Raw genomic sequence first — 18484 nt, 5'->3', positions numbered from 1 at the left:
GGCAAGCAAGATTCGGGGGCATCTGAATCCCCAGGCCTCTGGGTTCGGGGCTTGAACGTAGGAAGCCTGCCAAGGATTTGGGAGTATCTGAAGCCCCAGGCTGAAGAGTCTGGAAGAGAGGATACTTGCTGGTGGTAGCGCCACACAGACATGAACCATTATATATGTGTGTGTGTGTGTGTGTGTGTGTGTTTATATGTGTGTTTATGTGTGTATATACACAGAGAGAGCGAGCTATAGATATAGCTATATATATATACACACGCACTATATAGCTCTCTCGCTCTCTCTCTCTCTCTCTATGTACACACACACATATATATATTATTTGATGCAAACCTCACAATATTTGGTAATTTTCTCAAAATCCCTCTGGAGTCATGTGAGTAACTTGAGATTCGGCTTTCACTTCATCAAAAGCATGTTTCTAGCCTTGACCGTTGATGAAACTAGCCTGATGACATGAATGTCAAGTGCTCAAAAATCAGGAAACAAAGAAAGATCATCCAAAACATTTTTTTAAAATATCTCTTGAATGGTCAAATGTTCAGGGGCTGTCTCTAGGATGTTTGGTTTAGCAGCACTGCATCCACGCATCTCTCCTGTTAGATTTCTCAGGGTGTAGAAATCAGATGTAGGTCAGGTCTTTCACTTAACAAGCAATTCCATTGCATTTCCTTGTCCCTTCTGATCTCATTACGCTGATGCCCACAGACGTCCAGATCCCTGTACTTGGGAACCGTCTAAAAATGCCGGGCCTCCTTGGAACGGATTCCAGCCACGGCGTGGTGCTCTGCACACAGCAGGGACCAGGTCGGATCTAGTTCTCGAGGACGAAAGCCTCCCGCTGGAAGCAGGAGTGAGAAAGGGGGCTGTTTGCCCAACTACGCAGCTGTTGATTGGGCAGCATGGAAGTGGAGTCCGTTCGCATGAAGAGCTCAGGGTTTTGGCTAGGAGGCGGGATTGAAAAGTGGGCAAAGGTGCTGTCTGCCATCCGTCTGCTCTTCTGTCCTTACAATGCACACTGTGGTAGTGGGTACTTTGGGGCATCCTCCAAACCCACAGCTGCTAGGATATAGAGTGGGAGGCAGTAGAGTCTGTGCGGTCATGTTAATGTAAAGGACAACACAGGTCCTGGCACTTTTGCCCTTACAACAGGCAAACCAAATCATCTTTGCCCAAGAGGTGCACGCTGCCCAGGAACAGCTGTCAGGCTCTGACTCCCTGTAAGTGGCTTTGTCGAGTCCCAGACTTGGCCTTACGAACAGGAATTAATTGAATGCGCAACCCACCTTGGAGGCCTCTAGGTATCGTCCTCCCCCATCGGACAGATGCAAGCACAGAGGCTCTAGAGAGGCGGAGGGCAACATTTTCCAAAGCCAGCCCTGATTTCAGGGGCCTTTTCTACAAAGGTGCTGAGTTCTCTCAACTTCACTGGAAGTTACTCAGCACACCTGAAAACCAGGCCCTGTATTGTCCCATCCTGACTCTCCCAGTTTGGCCATCGCTTTTAAAAGCATTTTGGCCTCAGCTATTTGCCCATGGTCACAAGGAGCCAGGAGACGGACTTGGGAGCCCTGACTCCCAGACCTGGGTTTACACTTGACTCCGCTCGTCTCGTGGCCTTATGTTGTGAAATACAATGGCTTCCCATAGCCATGGGCCTGTTAGACATGTACAGAGGTAGTTTAAAATTAAAATGCCAATGTAACATAAAAGGATTTAGAAGGAACTCACTTTTCGTTTTTTAATTTAAAAAAAAAAAAAAAAAAAACTTCCCCCATTTTATTTTAAATTGTTCAGCGTATTAAATAATTCATTATTTGTTCCATTTTTATAGAAAATGTTATTTTAAAGTGGCGCTTTCACACACACATTCACATTCCAATAATGCAAGCTGTATTTATCACCCCAGAATTGTCTGCTTTTTTCAGTAAAAACGTTTGAAAAATTATCAGTGCTGTGCTGGCTTCTTACAAACACAGAGGACATGTCGAGCATTCAGTCAGTAGGGAAGTAGAAAAAAGCTACGGGTCTCTCTCAGTCTCCAGGGCAGAAAACAAATTAGGCATCAACTGGGGGCTTTGCCCTGTTAAACTCCCGAGGCCAGGGGCGGTGGTGGTAGAAGGAGCGCTCTTCCCGGGCTCCTTACCCCGTGCATCAGCATATGCAGAACGCGGCAACTTCTTGCTTGACGTTCCCCTTCCCTGTTCTGACAGCCTTGATCCTGCTCTGTTAATCGTAAGGCTGGCCATCACCCGAGAACATGTCATCCAGAGGAGTGGGTGCATGTCTGTCTGTCTGACTCTCTTTCCCCCAGCCCCTTTGCCCTCTGCTTCCCTCCGCTACTAGTTATAAATACTCAGTGAAGCTAGTGGCCGTCAAGGTCAGTTGAAGGTGTTGAGCTGATTTAGCACGGTGTCTGCACACTGTGATCAAAAAGGGCCAAGATGCCTTAGCTATATACCATTAAATCAACGGGCAGAGATTCAGCTTTTATAGGCTGACATTTCCTCCCTTTGGAAAGGCCACCATGAAATTTCTCACTGTGCAAAGGCCTGGAAGCTGTATCTGCTTTTATTTCCAGGGCTCTTGAGATTGTCTGAAGCTGTTGGGCGGGAAAAGCAAACCACAAAAATTCATGTGTTTTCTTTTTGTGATTTTGTGCAGGTGGCAGACAACTCTCTGTGGCTTAAAGGAATATGAAGGCATCTCTATCACTTGGGACACGGGCCATGAGATGATCTAAGCAACCACACACAAATGAAACCATTTTCAGGAAAAAGACGTTTTGTCTAGCCCTTTCGCTTGCCTCAGTAAACTCAGGCTCTGATACTGCTATTAATTACCTCTCAAGCTGCTGGAATGGGAAGAGGAAACTGCGGTTATCAGTTTTGATTAAACCCTCCATGGGAGAAACTGTAACGGTGTGAGGAACGTGGAAGAGAGATTTGGGACAATTTTAAACCGGTTTTAAAAAAAACTTTTTTTTCTTCTTTTTTGATGCTTGTGGGCAAAATTAAGACTTGTCCCTTCACAAGAGAGAGAACTGAATTGCAGTGCTGGGCCTGAACACCTTCTAATACTAGAAATCCTGCAGCGTCCCCTCTTTGCCTTAACCTGGGTTACTGTGTCACACCTTGCCAGCTAGACCTGAGGACCCCCCCAGGGAAAACCATCACCATGAGGAGGCGGCATCTGAAAATGTTCTCGTTCCTCTTTGTGTTCATAGCGGCGATGTCATTCTTCCTGAACTACAATCACTACGAGGCCATGGTCAGCTGGGCCCCCCAGCAGATTGTTATGCAGTTTTCGGAGCAGTTCAGAAAACTGATGAAACACTCCAGGAGACCCTGCAGCTGCAAGGCGTGCGTGTCTGAGCTGGGACTTTCCTTGTGGTTTGATGAGAGGTTTAATCAAACTATGCAACCTCTCTTGACCACCCAAAACGCCTTGATTTCTCAAGACAGCTACAGGTGGTGGCTGGTAAGTGGGGAGCTGGGCAAGTGCCAGTGTTTTTATTGTACCGTAATCGTTATTTGTTTGTATTGCAGTAATAATTCGAGGCCTGTGTCTCATAACAGGGCCAAGGCACCATCCAGTAGTGAGAGAGAGTTCCCACTGAAAGAGCTTGCAGTCTAAATAGGCAAGATGATCAAAGAGTAGAAAAAGTCGGTATTATTGCTCCTGTCTCCCTGATATGCACACGCTGATTTGCCCAAAGATGCAAAGGTGTGTGGCAGAGCTGAGAATTGAACATGAATCTCTCAGATCTTAATACAATCCCATAACTACAAAATTCTTCTTCTTAAAATCTTGAACATTTTTTGTGCCTGTTCCTTTTGTATAGCTTATATTTGTAATAATGCTTATCTTACCTACAATATTTAAAAGCAGCCAAGGCATCCTGAGAGTATTAATGTTCTCCTTGCATAGTTTTAAGGTGGGGACGAAATAAAAAGAAAACAAAAGTTGCAGAATGACTTGTGGAACTCCCTGCCATAAGGTACTACAGGGCTTCAGAACTTAACAGGGTTAAATATATTAAAAATCCCATATGGATAAGAATAAGCAGTGTTTTATTGGCTAATATAATCCAGGGGTGGCCAGCCAGAGGCATGCATGTCACTAATGGCACAGGCGGCCTCCGTGTGCGTGACACATAGCAAATAAGGGGGGGACAAGCAGCACAGTGGCAGGTCAGGCAGGAAGCAGAGCAGCAGATGGGGTAGGGAGCACGGGATAAGACAAAAAGCAGAGCAGCAGATCAGGCAGTTGAGGTATAAACATTGCATGAGCAGGGACTTTTGAAACATTTCAAGCGCCCTCATTTCATTTCGAAGCTGTCTCGAAGCTTTTTGTTTCGTTTCTATTTTGCTGTGTCGAGCTCAAAACGCATCAAAACAGCTTCGAAACGCTCGGTGAAATTTCACACAGCCCTACTGATTACAGGTTCAATCCTGTGAGATGATGAGCACCTCCAGCTCCTACTGGTCTCTGCACTAAGGTGGATACTTGCTGTCAGGAGGTGCTCAGCAGCTGCCAGAATCCTCCTATGGTGGCGTACTGTTTTCAGAGCTAAACCCTTATGTCTCAGTGGAGGATGTCCTTTATGTAACTCTCCATGTAACATCCACCCTGAAAAAAGAGCTTTTTAAGCTGTGACCTGGTAGGAGAAGTTTCTTAGTTAGAGGGACCCCCCCCCCCATATGTAGGATGGTAATAACACTGGATTTGTCTTGCTGTACTTGCCAGGGGAGTCCAAGCAAGCAGAATTTAGTAGTCATCCTGGAACCTGGCTCCTATTGTCATTGTGAACGCCCATACTTTTATAAAAAAAATGTCCTGGGATCTTTAACAGAGCCATGTCAACAACGGTTTTTCTATGTCATGGTCAGACTGGGAGTGGGGAGATTAGTTCAGGTCAACCTGAAACAGAAACTTTGGAGAGGGATGGGTAGCAGAAAGAGGAAATCATAGAAATAAAGGGCTGGAAGGGGCCTCGAAAGACCATCAAGTCCAACCCCCTGCTCTGGGCAGGAACACTGCTGTGATCAAATAATCCCAGCAAGGTGTCCATCCAGTCTCCTCTTGAAGACTTCCAAGGTTGGAGATGGCACGGCCTCCTTGGGAAGTCTAGTCCAGATGGTGGTCACCCTTACCATAAAGAAGTTCTTCCTTACATCCAACCTGAAACCGTCCTCTAACACTTCATGGCCATGGCTTTTTGTCCTCCTGTGGGGTGCCCTAGTGAACAGGGTTTTTTTTCAGATCCTGATATTCACCCCTGACATACTTATCTACAGCCACCAAGTCCCCCCTAGTCTTCTCTTCCCCAGGCTGAAGAGTCCCAGGTTCCTTGGTCTTTCCTCATAAGGTTTGTCCTCCAGGCCCTTCGTCATTTCTGTGGTCCTTCTCTGGACCCTTTCAAGATCCTCCACATCTTTTTTGAAGTGTGGTGCTCGGAACTGGACACAGTACTCCAGCTGGGGTCTCACCAACGCTGAGTAGAGAGGAGGGTCATGAAATGAAACTGATAACAGTAATCATTTTGATCCAGCCAAAAAAGCCAGCCAAAAAAGCCAAAAATGAAAATTTTCATTTAATTTTCAAATAATTGAGCCCCTTCAAAATGTTCCATACTGTTTTTGTTTTATTTTGTATTTTAAAGATCTAGGTGAATTTCAAGATGTATACAGCACTTCAACATGAAAAGTCAAAGGATCTTGTTTGAAAATGTCAACCCTTAGGCATTTTTACTTTTCCAATTTTCTCCCCAATTTTTTAAAGCCAAATGCAACTTACATTTGGGGAAAATTTTGGTCATCCCAATGCTTCTTCTTTTTTTGGCTAATGTACTGTCAGACAAAAATATTTGGCCTACATCTAATTTTAAATAACCAGAAATATCCAGGTCTCCATTTCTATGTCTTGTCTGAAACACAGTTCTGTTTAACTGAGGACAGAATTTTGTTCTTATGTTAATGGATTTTTCGATAGCCTCTTAAATCTGTGCTGATCTTAAAAGTGATTGTAACATTTCTTGCCAGCCCTAAAGGGAGCATTACAACTTAAGGTAATGGCCGGATTTAATTGGCACTTGTACCAACTTACTTATTTCTGACTTTTTGACCATAATAGTGCTAGAAAAAAATGGCTACTGAAGTGCTGGTGCTTTGATGGGAGCTATTTAAAGTTGGTTTTTTTGGAGAACAGAGACGCAAAGTAGCAAGTTGGGCTGGGTCCCTGTCTTATTGGTACTGTAATTTAGATGCCATTGTGACTGCAGTGGAGATATTATCTGTCTGTGAAACTATAACTTATTGCCGGTCAACACAAATGGCACTGTGCTAGATGCAAAAATAGCCATCAACCCAAGGAACCTGCAGCCAGAAGGCCCAATGCTTCTGCCATTGCTCTAATGTGTAATGTTTTATTAGGAAGGAAGGGTAGTTTGTATAAATAAGCACTGCATCATGAGACCTGCCAATTGGCTTAAACATGACTGTTTTATGAAAACATTGACAAACATCTGAAGTGAAAGGACCGAGGAACAATGTTAAACCAGCCCTTTTTTACCCAGCAAAGAAGTAGTTCTATGAAGTGATGACACAGCAAACTTTATTAAACTGCTGCAAACATGAAGATGGCTAACAAATAAATGAGAATGCAATACAGATAATGCATAATACAGATATACCTAGATGTATTTATAATCAATTATAAAACTAGAAGCCGTTATAAATTATGAGCTAAACAGACTTACAATTTAATATAATCTAAACCCCCAAATCCTGAGAGTCCAGATAGGTGGCCAACCTGTCAAGAGGATCTTACCCAAAACAGAGACTAAGTTCTAAGGGGCACAGGATCCTCTGAACATCTGCAGATGGGAACTTCAGCACAGAATGCAAAAGGAACACATTTTGGATCACCGGCCCTCTTTTTATCCTTCTTCATAGGAAAGCCTTACAAAATGAGCGTAGAAACCTGGACAAATATGGTAATAAAAAGATCATTATGTCATCCTATTAATAAAGATGGTATAAACCAACCAAAATCCCTTTATCAAGATTAGATGTTCTGAGATTAGCTAGTTTTCCGAGAAGTATTTCACACCGAGAAACCTAGTTCCATTTTTCTCACACTGCTTTTTGTTAAATTAACTTATGCTAATGTAACAGTTAGCCTCCTAAGGCCTACTAAAACACTATACTATGGATAACTTAGTCAAACGTATTCTAATGGTCTACAGCAGGAGATAGGCTTTCTTCACCCGTTCCCAGGCATGTGAAACATGACAATTTAATCTGTTGTGTCTTTGTTTAAAGCAGTTCAGCATTTTTGAATGCCGTTATCTTCTTTACATTGCTTTCGTCTAAGCAAGCTGACAAGGCAATCCTCCATACTAAAAAACATGCAGTCATATTCCACACTCAGCTCTACGGTCTACAGAAAATGCAGAGCACTTGCTGTAACTCAGATTAAAAATTCAACTTTATTTCTCAAAAAGATATTTTGGGGCTTCCTGTGCTGTGAATCTTTTCTCGTGTTATCCCCAAAGGGCACCTGTATACACGTCACAAGGTTTAATCTTAATTAAATAGGTTTATAAGATTTAAAAAGCATGCAAGAGCCTTTGTGTTTGAAAGTTGGCAGGTCCTGTTGTGTGATGCAATGTTTTTCTGCTTATATCTGCCTCCCAGCCCCCTTCTTTGGCTGACTTACTTGTAATGGTATTTTCTCTGTTACAGAAATGCTAGGTATGCTTCCACTGTTTGAGTTAGCCTAAAGATAATGCAGCAGTAACAACCGGGTGCATATTTTTAGCCTGAAGCATAATAACATAGAACTAAAATCAGTGGGAAAAGCCACCATTGTCTGTCTAAAGCCCATAGGGAACCAACATCAAAGTAAGCTTTTCTTTAAAGTGTTTTGGGGACTAGTTTTGTTTTGCTCTTGCAGGTTAGGAAACATAAAAAATTAAGAGCTCAGACTCTGCTTTCACTTACCCTGTTGTAAACGCAGAGGGACTCCATTGAAATCAGTGTATTAAAGCTGCAATTCTTCAGATCAACTTCAAAGTTCCCCTGGCGATCTTAACTGCAACACGTAGCCCGTAAACTACTGCGTGACCAAGACTTTATCGTTTGTTTTGTGACATTTGGTTGGGTTTTGCCACTCATCTAAAACAAAAAATCAGTTACTACTTCTTGTGGTCGTTGAGAAAAAACTTGAAAATATGATCTTTTAAAGGGTTGAAAACCAAACGACTCATCAAAAGTGCATCAAATGCCCCCCTCCACACACACACACTGCCTTTGCCACACAGATTTAGCTTAAGAAAGTGCATTGTTTTACTAGATCCATGTTCATACATCATAGGAGACAATCTGGCCCTAAAATGTTTGCAAGCAGTCCTCAGACTAAACATGACTGGTTCCTGAAAACCGGGTCTTGAATTGAAACGTTGTAACTCGGAACCAATTTTCCCATAGGAAACAATGTTATAAATAGGGGATTATAATATAGGGGATTATTATAGCTCCTGAACCAAGGCAGGATACCTTATTTTCACTAAAAATACCCCAGAATTTTGTACTCGATCAATTATAGATGAGTAATATAGCTACATGGATGTATTTATATTGTAAATAGCAATCTCATTGATTTGGAAGGACTTCTTTGAGGTGACTTTGCTGGACTTCTTGAAGGGTTCTCGGCTGGACGTTTTGAAGGGTTCTTGGCTGGAGTCTTCTCAGGAGTTTTGGCTGCAGGTTTTTCTGGAGTCCCATCTGCTTTCTTAAAGAAAGTGTCCAAGGAAGTTTGGACAGATGTTCTCCGGGGAGATGGGCGACGCAGCGAACTTGTTCGCTGGTATGGCGTGATGTGGCATTGGGTCAAATGTTCTAAAGTCGAAAGTGATATCGGAAGTTGAAGCAGGGTATCAATTTATAAGTGCTGTAAGTGCAAAGCATTGTAACTCGAAACATTGTAAGTTGAGGACTGCCTGTATAGCAAAGGAGGGCAATTATTTCGGGCAGAGGGCCGCTTACTGAGTTTTGGCAAGCCGTTGAAAGCCGCATGATGGGCAGCTGGGGGCAGATAAATATAACATTTCCAAATATTTTAGGGGCCCTGCAGGCTGGCTAGAATGGCCTGGTGGGCCGCATTTGGCCCGCGGGCCACATTTTGCCCACCCCTGCTGTACAGTCTAAAGCAGACAAGAGGAGGAAGGGGAAGCAGAGAATTAGACAGGTAAAACACCATGCCCCATATCAAACAGCACATCCAGGCCATAGCCAGGAACAGACCCCACACTCCTGACTGGCAGTCCAGCATTACAGTTTGCTGCTTCCCATTGAATTCAGTGGGTTCTGGATTAGATTTACTGTTAATACTTAACAAATCAAACAAGGGAGGAGATCATTAGCCAGCACGTTCCTGGATTAGATTTGTAATTTGCTGTCTGATGGTAACCTACGTTCAAGTCCCAGCATTAATCTCAAAATCATTGTAAAATGATTTAGAAATTAATTTACTAAATCATTCTAAAATGATTGGATTTTTTTTTAAAAACACACAGGAAGCAAAGCAAATTTGCAAATGTAGCTGCAGCAGTAAAACTCAGCGAGAAGTGTTTGGTACAGCTGCTAATTACATCACTGTGTTAATCTACAGAATTAACAGAAAGACTTACCGAGCACTTTTCCAGCACAGAGCACAGTGCAAACATCCGTCCTGACAGCAGCTTTGTGAGGCATATTCAAGATCATCCACAGTGTATAGACGGAGAAATCGAGAGAGAAGCTGAAGGGAGAGTGTGAGTGTTTAATGAAGATGCTCTGGGCTGGAAGTGTGAAATCGCCATTGTGCCGTGCAGCACCTCAGACCACTTCACATGGGGGAGATCAAAGCCTGACCAGTACTGGCAGGGGCAGGAGTAGAAGTCAGGACCCTTCCAAGTTGTCCGCTCTGCTTCTTTCCTGGGCTCAGAAACAAGCACTACCCACTCATTCCCACTCCCACCACAAGCCCAGCCAGGAGGCAAGAGCAGACAGCTTGGACAGCTTTTGACTTCTACTTTGCCGCGTTGCCCAGACGAGGGACAAGTGGCTTGTTTCTCCACGGTCAGCCCAGGCATGGCATGCAGATGGTGCAGACGTGGCAGCAAGTGGCACGGGAGGCAAGTGCGTTCAGTACGTGAGTCTCAAGCACCAAGTTAAAGGGCGTGCTGGCAACAAGAAGTATTGTGGCACTTGCGGCGGGGATGGGAATTGGAGTGGCACTTGGGGAAGGGGAGAGATAGAAACACCAGTCCTGGAGTAGGTGTTGGGGGGTCACTGCTGGCGCCAGGTCGGGTCCTACAGGGGTACATGCTGCTGAACTCAGCTCGTGTAGCAAAGCGATTCAGCGACACCGGGCAGCAGAAATGGCCAATTGTGAGGGTGGGTGGCATTGTTTCATACACTGGACTTAACCTGGCACGCTTGCCAAAGGCATTGGCCAGCCACCGGCCTGAAAAGGAACAACACATGGAAAGGGGTGTTTCCCCTGTTTCCTTTGATTGAGAGCATTTTTGCTTCAGCTGGCCTTTTTGCTTGCATGCCTCGCAGAGCAATCAAGGAGATGGAAAACATACGCAAATGACTCTAGGAGGATGTGATTGTAAAACCACAGATAGAGAGGGTATTTCAGATGTAGGAGATGCATATCTGAGACTATTTGTAAGTCAGTTATCTTCTGAAAACTTGAGTAGGTTTCAGGTTTGCTGTTCCTGCACACAGCTTGCCTATAATCACAGAGGCTCAGCCTGGTGTAGAAAGCAGCACTATTTGATTCCCCCTTTCTCCGGACATGTTGGTCAACGCGGCATTTATAGTGCTGGGGAGGCGCCTCCGTGGAGCGTGGTGGAGCGTTGACTCAGGGACCCCGGGACTGTCAGACACATTTCATCCACGAGAACCTGACTTTTGAAATGCCTGTGATTTAGCTACGTTGAAATAGATTGTCAAGCCAAGCCAGCAAGCAGTCTTCAGTAACCATTTCCCACACGTAACGTTGAAAGTTTTCAGAGTCAGCAGGTTCTGAGCTGACTGCGTGCCTTGCTGTTCTAACTCGGTTGCGAGGACTTTCCAGAGAGAATCAGGTTTGTGCTGAGATTGAGCGTGGAAAATTCAGTCCAGAAAAACCACACAAATTGCAGCGAGCGATAAGGATATGGAAACAGAGCGTTTGCAATGTTTGCAGGGTCAGGAACAGGAACACCTCTATTTTAGGTTTATCTAGCCCCAGCAGCTGGCTAAGGGGCACTGGATGTGTCTGTTGTGTAATGCCGTCCATTGTAGCCGTGGTTCTTGTGAAATACTCTCCCGTTTCCTCCTGGCTTCTGTAGCTGTGTTTAATCAAATTTGTTTCAATGAAATCACTCCAGATTCATGCCAGCAGAACAGAAAGGAGAGTTTGTATATAAAGGGCCCTGTCCCCTTCTATTCTCCAGGCAGCCTTTAACCCTTCAAAGACATAAAAAGATCATTGCACCCATCGCATCCCTCTAGCCATGCTTCGGTTCTGCTCGGGAAGACAATGCCGTTCAGTCTCTCTACTTTCAGGTGCTTAGGATGTTCTGAAAAAATTACCCAGTGGTCTAAATTCTCTCAGGTATATGATCAGCTCAAGGGTGCCTTTCTGGAGAAAGATTTGGATGACAAAAAGAAAAGATGGCATTATCTGAGGAACCAAAGGACAAATTCAAGTTTGCAGAATGAGAAGGAGAGAAATGTCTGTGCGTGTTCAGATAACCCAGAACAAGCTCCTTCAGAGACGGTCGTATTCATTGTAGACATAGCACCTCCCGCCAAGTACAGCAACATCAATTAAAAGACCCCCATTCATTTCTGTGGGTTCGGGTTGAAGGATCAGTCCTTAAATCCCTTTGATCCGTATGAAGAAATTTGCTTTGAAAATGCATTTGGGGTTGGATTTATAAACACATCACTGAGCCTGTGCTCTCGGCACGTGCCCGCACACCCACCTGGCAGAACGAGCTGGGCAGGCACAGTGCTAATGTCGACTACTCTGGCTTTACTCTGCATCTTGCCTTCTCCTGGGATTTGGATGAGTCTCACCACTTACCCCCCCGTGGTGGAACTGGCTTCTGCACAGTGCCACTCCTGAGAATGGCCGCCTAAACAAAGATGGGGGAAAGTACAGAAATCGCTCATGCCATCTCCTTTCCTGCACTGAAATACCGCAGGGAATATTGAAGGTGGTCAGAGAAGGGATCTGCTTGTGTTGGAGCAAAGGCACTATCATAATGGCTCATAATGGCTCACCTGTGGTCCAACTAATCTGGCCTCCAGTAGTGTGCAGTGCACCTGGCTGGAGAGGAAAGCATAAGAAACCAGGTAGGAAATAAACTGCCCCCAGGGAGAGGTCCTTTCTGACCCTTTTAATCAGAAGCATCTTTATGACCTGAACTTGAAGGTTACGTGGCTTCGTAGATCTCTGCTGTGATTAGGCATATGCTTGTTCTCCCTATACAAATGTAATCTCCTCTTGGTAAACTCCTGGCCTCGGGGCTTAGAAGCGTGCCTCCCAAATTAAAGCAGCGAAGGTGCATCCGAGTGTGTGATGCACCTGGGGGCCCACACTGCCTGCGTCTGACCTCACATGCCAGGACGGGGGCCCATGCCGACGCATACACTCAGTCTAGCATTCAGGGCCACGTTGGTAGCAGCCCCCCCCCCCCCAGTCAATCCATGGGGATCTTTGAGTGCCAGATAACACAGCGCAGGGTGCTGGATCTGGCCTGTGGGCTGAGGGTTTAGTACCCCTTTTGTAAGGGAAGCCCTGTGCGCTGGGCACATAAACAGAAGGAGGGGCCCTTGTCCCCCTTCCCTGATCCTTGCTTGGAGCACACCCGGGGCTTGCTTGGAGCACAAGTTCCATGTAGCCGATGAGAGGGGGGTCATGCAGCAGCCCCCGTCCTGCCTTGCAAAGAGGAAAGGCACAGGAAGACCCACACAGCAGCACTTTTCATGGGTTCAACGGTACCCTTCCATGAAGGCACTACTGAACTCACAGCTCGGCCAGAGCAGGTCCCCAAATAAAAGAAGCACAACTTCCCTAGGGAGGGGCATATGGTTTGCAGCCCTCGACTCCTGCCTGCAGTAGCACGCTGCCTCCCTACCAGGGAATCTCCTTGCAGAAACAGTGGGCGCTTTCTAGAGGCAGGATGCGCAGCAAAGACCTAGCAGGCCTACTTAGAGTGGCTCTCCACTCGGCTACAGATCGCCTCCTCCGCAGTCCAGAAGAGCCAGAGCAGCATGTGCTCTGCCCTCTTCCCCACCCATCCTGGCCACTCCTTCCTCCTGGATTTGCGCTCTCCGCTCATTCTGCCACGCTCATTCTGTTCGTTCACACCAGAGGGGTGTGAACAAGCTGTCACGGTGGAGGAAGTCTGATTCAGGGACCAGACAAAGCTTCTGGGGAGCGGAGGTATGTGCCCAACTAAATTCAGTGCTGGGTGCTTGAGCCGAAGGCACTGTGCTGCACAGATGAGTGTCCCACCACGTGTCCCACAGTCACCAGGTGAAGAGCGAGGATATGGAAGGGAGTCGGGGGGGAATAAGATTAAAAACTCTTGGGGAACAGGAACTCCCATCCTGTCCTCCTCAGTCCAGGAAGAGTTGCTAAGGAGCAGTCAGCAGCATCTTCCTCTGCCAGAAGCTCCCAGCATCAATAACCCAGAACACTCCTGTTCTTCCCAACAGAAACTGCAAGGAGAGAAAAATCCTAAGAATATTAATGAAACCATCAAGGAGCTGTTTGAGACCATTTCGGGCGATGGCAATCAGCTGCAGGAGAGAAGCTCTTCCATGTGCAGAAGGTGCGCCGTTGTGGGGAACTCCGGGAACCTCCGGCAATCTCATTATGGCCAAGACATAGACAGCCATGACTTTGTGCTCAGGTGAGTCCTTGGGAGGTGGAAGGACCTGGCTCCATCATTTCAGGCCTGCCAGTGTTTTTAGGGCCCAACTGAGCCCTGATTTGCATCCTGTGTGGCAACTGGGATGCAGAAGGATGCATGGCAGAGTGCAGTTTTGGGCTTGGGTTCTGATCATACTCCCAGAGAAGTAATTAGAAGTTGGCTTGCATGAGAACAGAGTTACCAATACACACATCACTGCCTCCCTGAGCACAGACCTGGGAATCTGTGTTGCTCTTTGAACCACACATGGGTCAGATCCTGTATGGCACTGGGCTCTCTCAGTTCCCTGTATAGCTACTGGGAGCTAGTGTGACTCCTGGTTGCACTAGTTTCACGAGGGTTGAATGTGGCCCCACATGTTAACTGTACAAACACCAGCCTCGGTCTGCTGGGAACAGAGGCAACCTCTGTAACTGATGCTGGGCACCTACTTCTCCATTCAGATATGATGGTTTTAAATAAATACAAGATTTGCATTTGGTAGGCAATTTTTACAAACTCTAATACCCCGGATCAGATCCTGCCCTCACTCTAGCGTAACCTCTCCCCAGAGTTCATTCACTTCTGGGGTGGAACAGAAGCAGTTCCTCTGTGGACAGCAAAACACAAAGCAGGGCAGGAAGCAACCGGGCAGTTGCAGCTGTTTTGTAATGGACGGCATCGCCAGGCATGGTAAGAACACATCGAACTGGAAGGGCAGGGAAATTTAGGTAGTCAGAACCAAGCTACTCAAAATGGTGTGTACCCACAATATCCAGCTTAATAACCTTGCTTCTGCAAAGCGGCCAGGGGAACTTTATTGAATACAGCAGTCAGAAGATCTGCTCGTGTCTCAGGAGCAGTATGGTAACTCCTGGCGATGCTCTTGATTCACTACTGACTCAGAGGAAAGATTGACTTGAATTTCATTCCAGACATATCTGGACCCCTCCCATGCTCCATCCAGTGCTGTGTCACGTCTGGGATATGTTTGAATCAGTACAATCAGACATAACTGCAGGCCCTTTTTAGGCCCAGGGAATTGTCTTGATGGTGGTAATGAGGAAGCAGCATACCCTAACTTTTGCTTTGAGAGAAAACCCTTTATAATAACCCTTCATCACTGGGAGGGAGGAGATTGTTGTGTGATTTTGAACTGGATCCTTTTATCTGTAATCGCTGTGCCCCTTGTTTCAGGTGCAGTAGAGACTAGCAGTCCCCCAGGAGGAAGAACCTTTGAGATGAAATGGGGCTTTCCACCGAACCTGGAACTTTGCCTATATAGGGTCAAAAAAAGGAGACAGTGACCTTTGAAGCCTGCCATGATGCCAGTGCATAAGGAACAGCCCACCCTTTCTTTTATCCACTGGCATCTTCTTACACTGACAGAAATGTTCCACCATAAAGGCCCCAGCTCACTGAGCTGGAATAGTTTCAGTCACACCCAAACTAAATCTTCCATTAACTGATTGACTGCAGCTCTTCTTACACACCCGTAACCTCAAGAGAGCCATATGCGAGTGAAAGCCTAGCAGAATTTGGATCTAGATTTGCAGGCGTGTAAATGGGCTTGTGAGAATGTGTGCTTTCCTTTAATTATTTGTGTGTCGTGGACTCAAGCATCAGAGCTTGTAGAAAGCAATTTGCAAGATCCCTCCCCACCCCCGGACACAAACACGCACGCACAAGTGGAGACCAGAGCAGCTCAAGAGCACCCTTCCACCTCTCTGGATTGAGTGGCTGCATTTGTGTGCTCACCCTTGGGGACACAAGCACCTACTGAACACAGTAGGGGCCATGCACAAACCAAAGAGCGCTGAGTACAGCTTTAAGATGTAGAGCCACGCTCAATTCAGCAGTGGCAGCTGGCACGCCTGTCTTCGATGCTCTGTAAGCTGTGTTTTTAGATGACTAGAGCACGTCAGCAGTCCAGAGGTAAAAACACAGGCAGGCTGCCCATAGACATGCTTGTCCGTGTTATAATAATCATTCAAGATTAATCGAGTCTACTTCCCGTTCTGATTAGGATTGTTCCAGCATCGCCTCCATGCCCCGCCATCACTTATATTAAGCCCTTGTCAAATGAGCTTCAGATAAAGCATCCCATGGCCACTTGGAAACACGCGGGGTTTAATACACGTGATGGTGAGCTGTTTTAATTAGAGCAGCTCTCTGGGAACTGCTCTAATTAAAATGCATGTATAGGCAGCCACAGTGAAGACCCAGCCCTTCAGTGGTACCACTCAGCAGGAGGTGAACATGCCAAAACTAACATGTGCCAGTGGCCCAGACACGTTAACCACCCTGAGATAAGAAGCGTAGCCTGGGGATGTTTTGGGAGCCCGGCTGTGTTTGAAAAGAAAGCCCCAAATTCGGAGCCCCCGTTGTAAAGGAGCTAGGTTCACTCAAAGTTCACACCACCCCTTCACTGAATCCAGATTGACCGCTCCAGTTCGTCACACTCTGAATCCAGCTGAGTTTTACATTGCGTGAGGTTTACTTTGCTAATGCTCATGGATTAATGTCATTGTTTAGTGATTAGGGCACGTGACTGAGAGCCAAGAAACCTGGGCTTTAGTCTGGGATCTGGTGCCAAGCCACTGTGTGGATCCAGGCAAGTCCCTCGGTTGCTTTGGGTCTCCTTTCTCTCAGCAGTAAAATGGTAGTGCTGCTTATCTCCGTGAAAGCATGGTGATATCTAGTTAGTCTGTATTTGATCTTAGTGCATTGGTGACTGTTGGCCAAGGTGTGTAGCAATGGCAGACCTTTCACCTTAGTTAGCAACGGACACAATTTTGCCTCCCACAGAGCAGCCGCTTACTTTGTGAGTCACGCTATTGAAACCACTGGAACTGCTTGCAGAATAAGGCACTCACTAGTGCAAATAGGAACAGCAGAAATGCCCAGCGCTTGTTACTCTGGCATGGCTTGGGCTCAGCAGATAGGAAGATTTACCGTTTCACACAAATGCTGCATGTGACTTTGTGAAAGTGGAGCACATATTGCCTTCAGATTACAGCCCCTTATATACAGTCACATTCTTCAGTGTATTAGAAAAAAACCGAGTGCCTAATTCCAGCTTACATGATGGCCTCTTTATTACGCCCCCCCAGCTAATTAAGCCTACTTTAAATCCCCTTTATTCTGTGTGTCACATAAATGAGACTTGAGCCCAGAGACTCTTTTTCTCCCCCTCCTCCCCAGCAAGCACCCGGGGAAACAATGGAAGCAATTTTCCTCCTGATGTTTTTCCCCTCTCGTCTTCTTTTTGGGTGGCAGGATGAACCGTGCCCCCACAGTTGGGTTTGAATTGGACGTCGGGAGCAAAACGACCCATCACTTCATTTACCCCGAGAGCTTCAAAGAGCTGCCTGAAAATGTCAGCATGATTGTCATCCCCTTCAAGACCCTGGACCTGCGCTGGATTGTCAGCGCTCTCACCACAGGCACCATCAACCAGTGAGTAAATGTGAGGCCAGCGGTACTCAGACTGAAAAAGCGGGGAGAGCCCCCCTACCATCTCGTGTGATAGCACCAGACCAGGCTGCTCGGAGATAAATTCCCTCTGTGTATGCCTCTGTGGATCCCAGCAAAGCTAACAGGAGTTTTGCAGACCTCAAGTTTGGCTGCAGACTTGTTTTCTTATAACAGCCTGACTTTGGGGGGTGGGGGGAGGCTGGCATGGGAGTTCAGAACAAGTCCCACTTTTGTCCCCGGGTCAGCAGAAGCGGAGAAATGGAAGAGGGTGTTTGCTGCCACTATAAATAACCAGTCCTTGTCTGTTCCTGCTTTAATTGCTGGCTTTCTGAGCTGTTTTGGGCAGAGTGACTCACAGTGGCTGCTCCACACCTCTTTCCTGTCAGGTAGCATTTAGGACTGAAGTAGGCGGGAACTGTGTTTTCTCCTTCAAACCCTAGAAGTCTACTCCTGGAGTCCACCAGTAACGCATCCTCCGCCTCGATGGGTGAAGCGGAGACTTCTAGTGTCTAATTCCACCAGTGACATTGCTTGCCACCTCCTAACCTGCCTCCACCCCACCACTTCCCCCTTGGCCCCGGAGTGGTTTCAAGTCCATAGCAGCGGTCCAGTCCAGGGGTATCAACCATCTGGTCTTCAGATGGAGCTGTCATCTGGCCCGTGAGGTACTTAGGGGGACAGGGATACAAGGGGAGGGCAAGTGACAGCAGCATTAAGGCCTGTGGCTCTCTGAGACACCTTCCAGCTCACCCTGCCTCTGGAGCTGGATGTAGATCTGGCCTGCGAGGAGCCTCACAGTCTGGATCCTGCCCCAAGGCTACCAAATGAGTTTGACACTTGTAATCGAGTTCAAAAAGAGGGAGAAGCTGCTGGCTTCCATGAGCTTCTCAGGGCCTGGAGAGATGCCATATTGTAGTTTCATAGTTTCTAGGGTCAAAGGGACCTGAGCAGATCAAGTCCGACGCCCTGCCATGGCAGGAAAGAGTACAGGGTCAAACGACCCCAGCAAGGTGTTCATCTAACCTCCTCTTAAAC

General features: G+C 46.5%; 1 protein-coding gene across 2 annotated transcripts in view; it reads left to right on the top strand.

Moving 5' to 3' along the window:
* The first annotated feature begins 3167 nt into the window (after positions 1–3167).
* Positions 3168–18484, top strand: part of ST3GAL1 (ST3 beta-galactoside alpha-2,3-sialyltransferase 1) — a 38590-nt gene continuing 23273 nt past the window's right edge. For both annotated transcript variants that reach the window (XM_019553046.1, XM_019553037.1), the window contains exons 1-3: positions 3168–3486; positions 13776–13972; positions 17252–17431. In XM_019553046.1, the coding sequence (XP_019408591.1) occupies positions 3184–3486; positions 13776–13972; positions 17252–17431 (680 nt within the window). In that variant the 5' untranslated portion in view covers positions 3168–3183. The remainder of the gene's footprint in view (positions 3487–13775; positions 13973–17251; positions 17432–18484) is intronic.

The sequence above is a fragment of the Crocodylus porosus genome, unplaced genomic scaffold (assembly GCF_001723895.1).
Source record: "Crocodylus porosus isolate Cpor-Errol unplaced genomic scaffold, CroPor_comp1, whole genome shotgun sequence".
Classification (NCBI taxonomy): domain Eukaryota; kingdom Metazoa; phylum Chordata; order Crocodylia; family Crocodylidae; genus Crocodylus; species Crocodylus porosus.
Note: the sequence above shows the minus strand (reverse complement) of the source record. Positions and strands in the feature narration are given on the sequence as shown.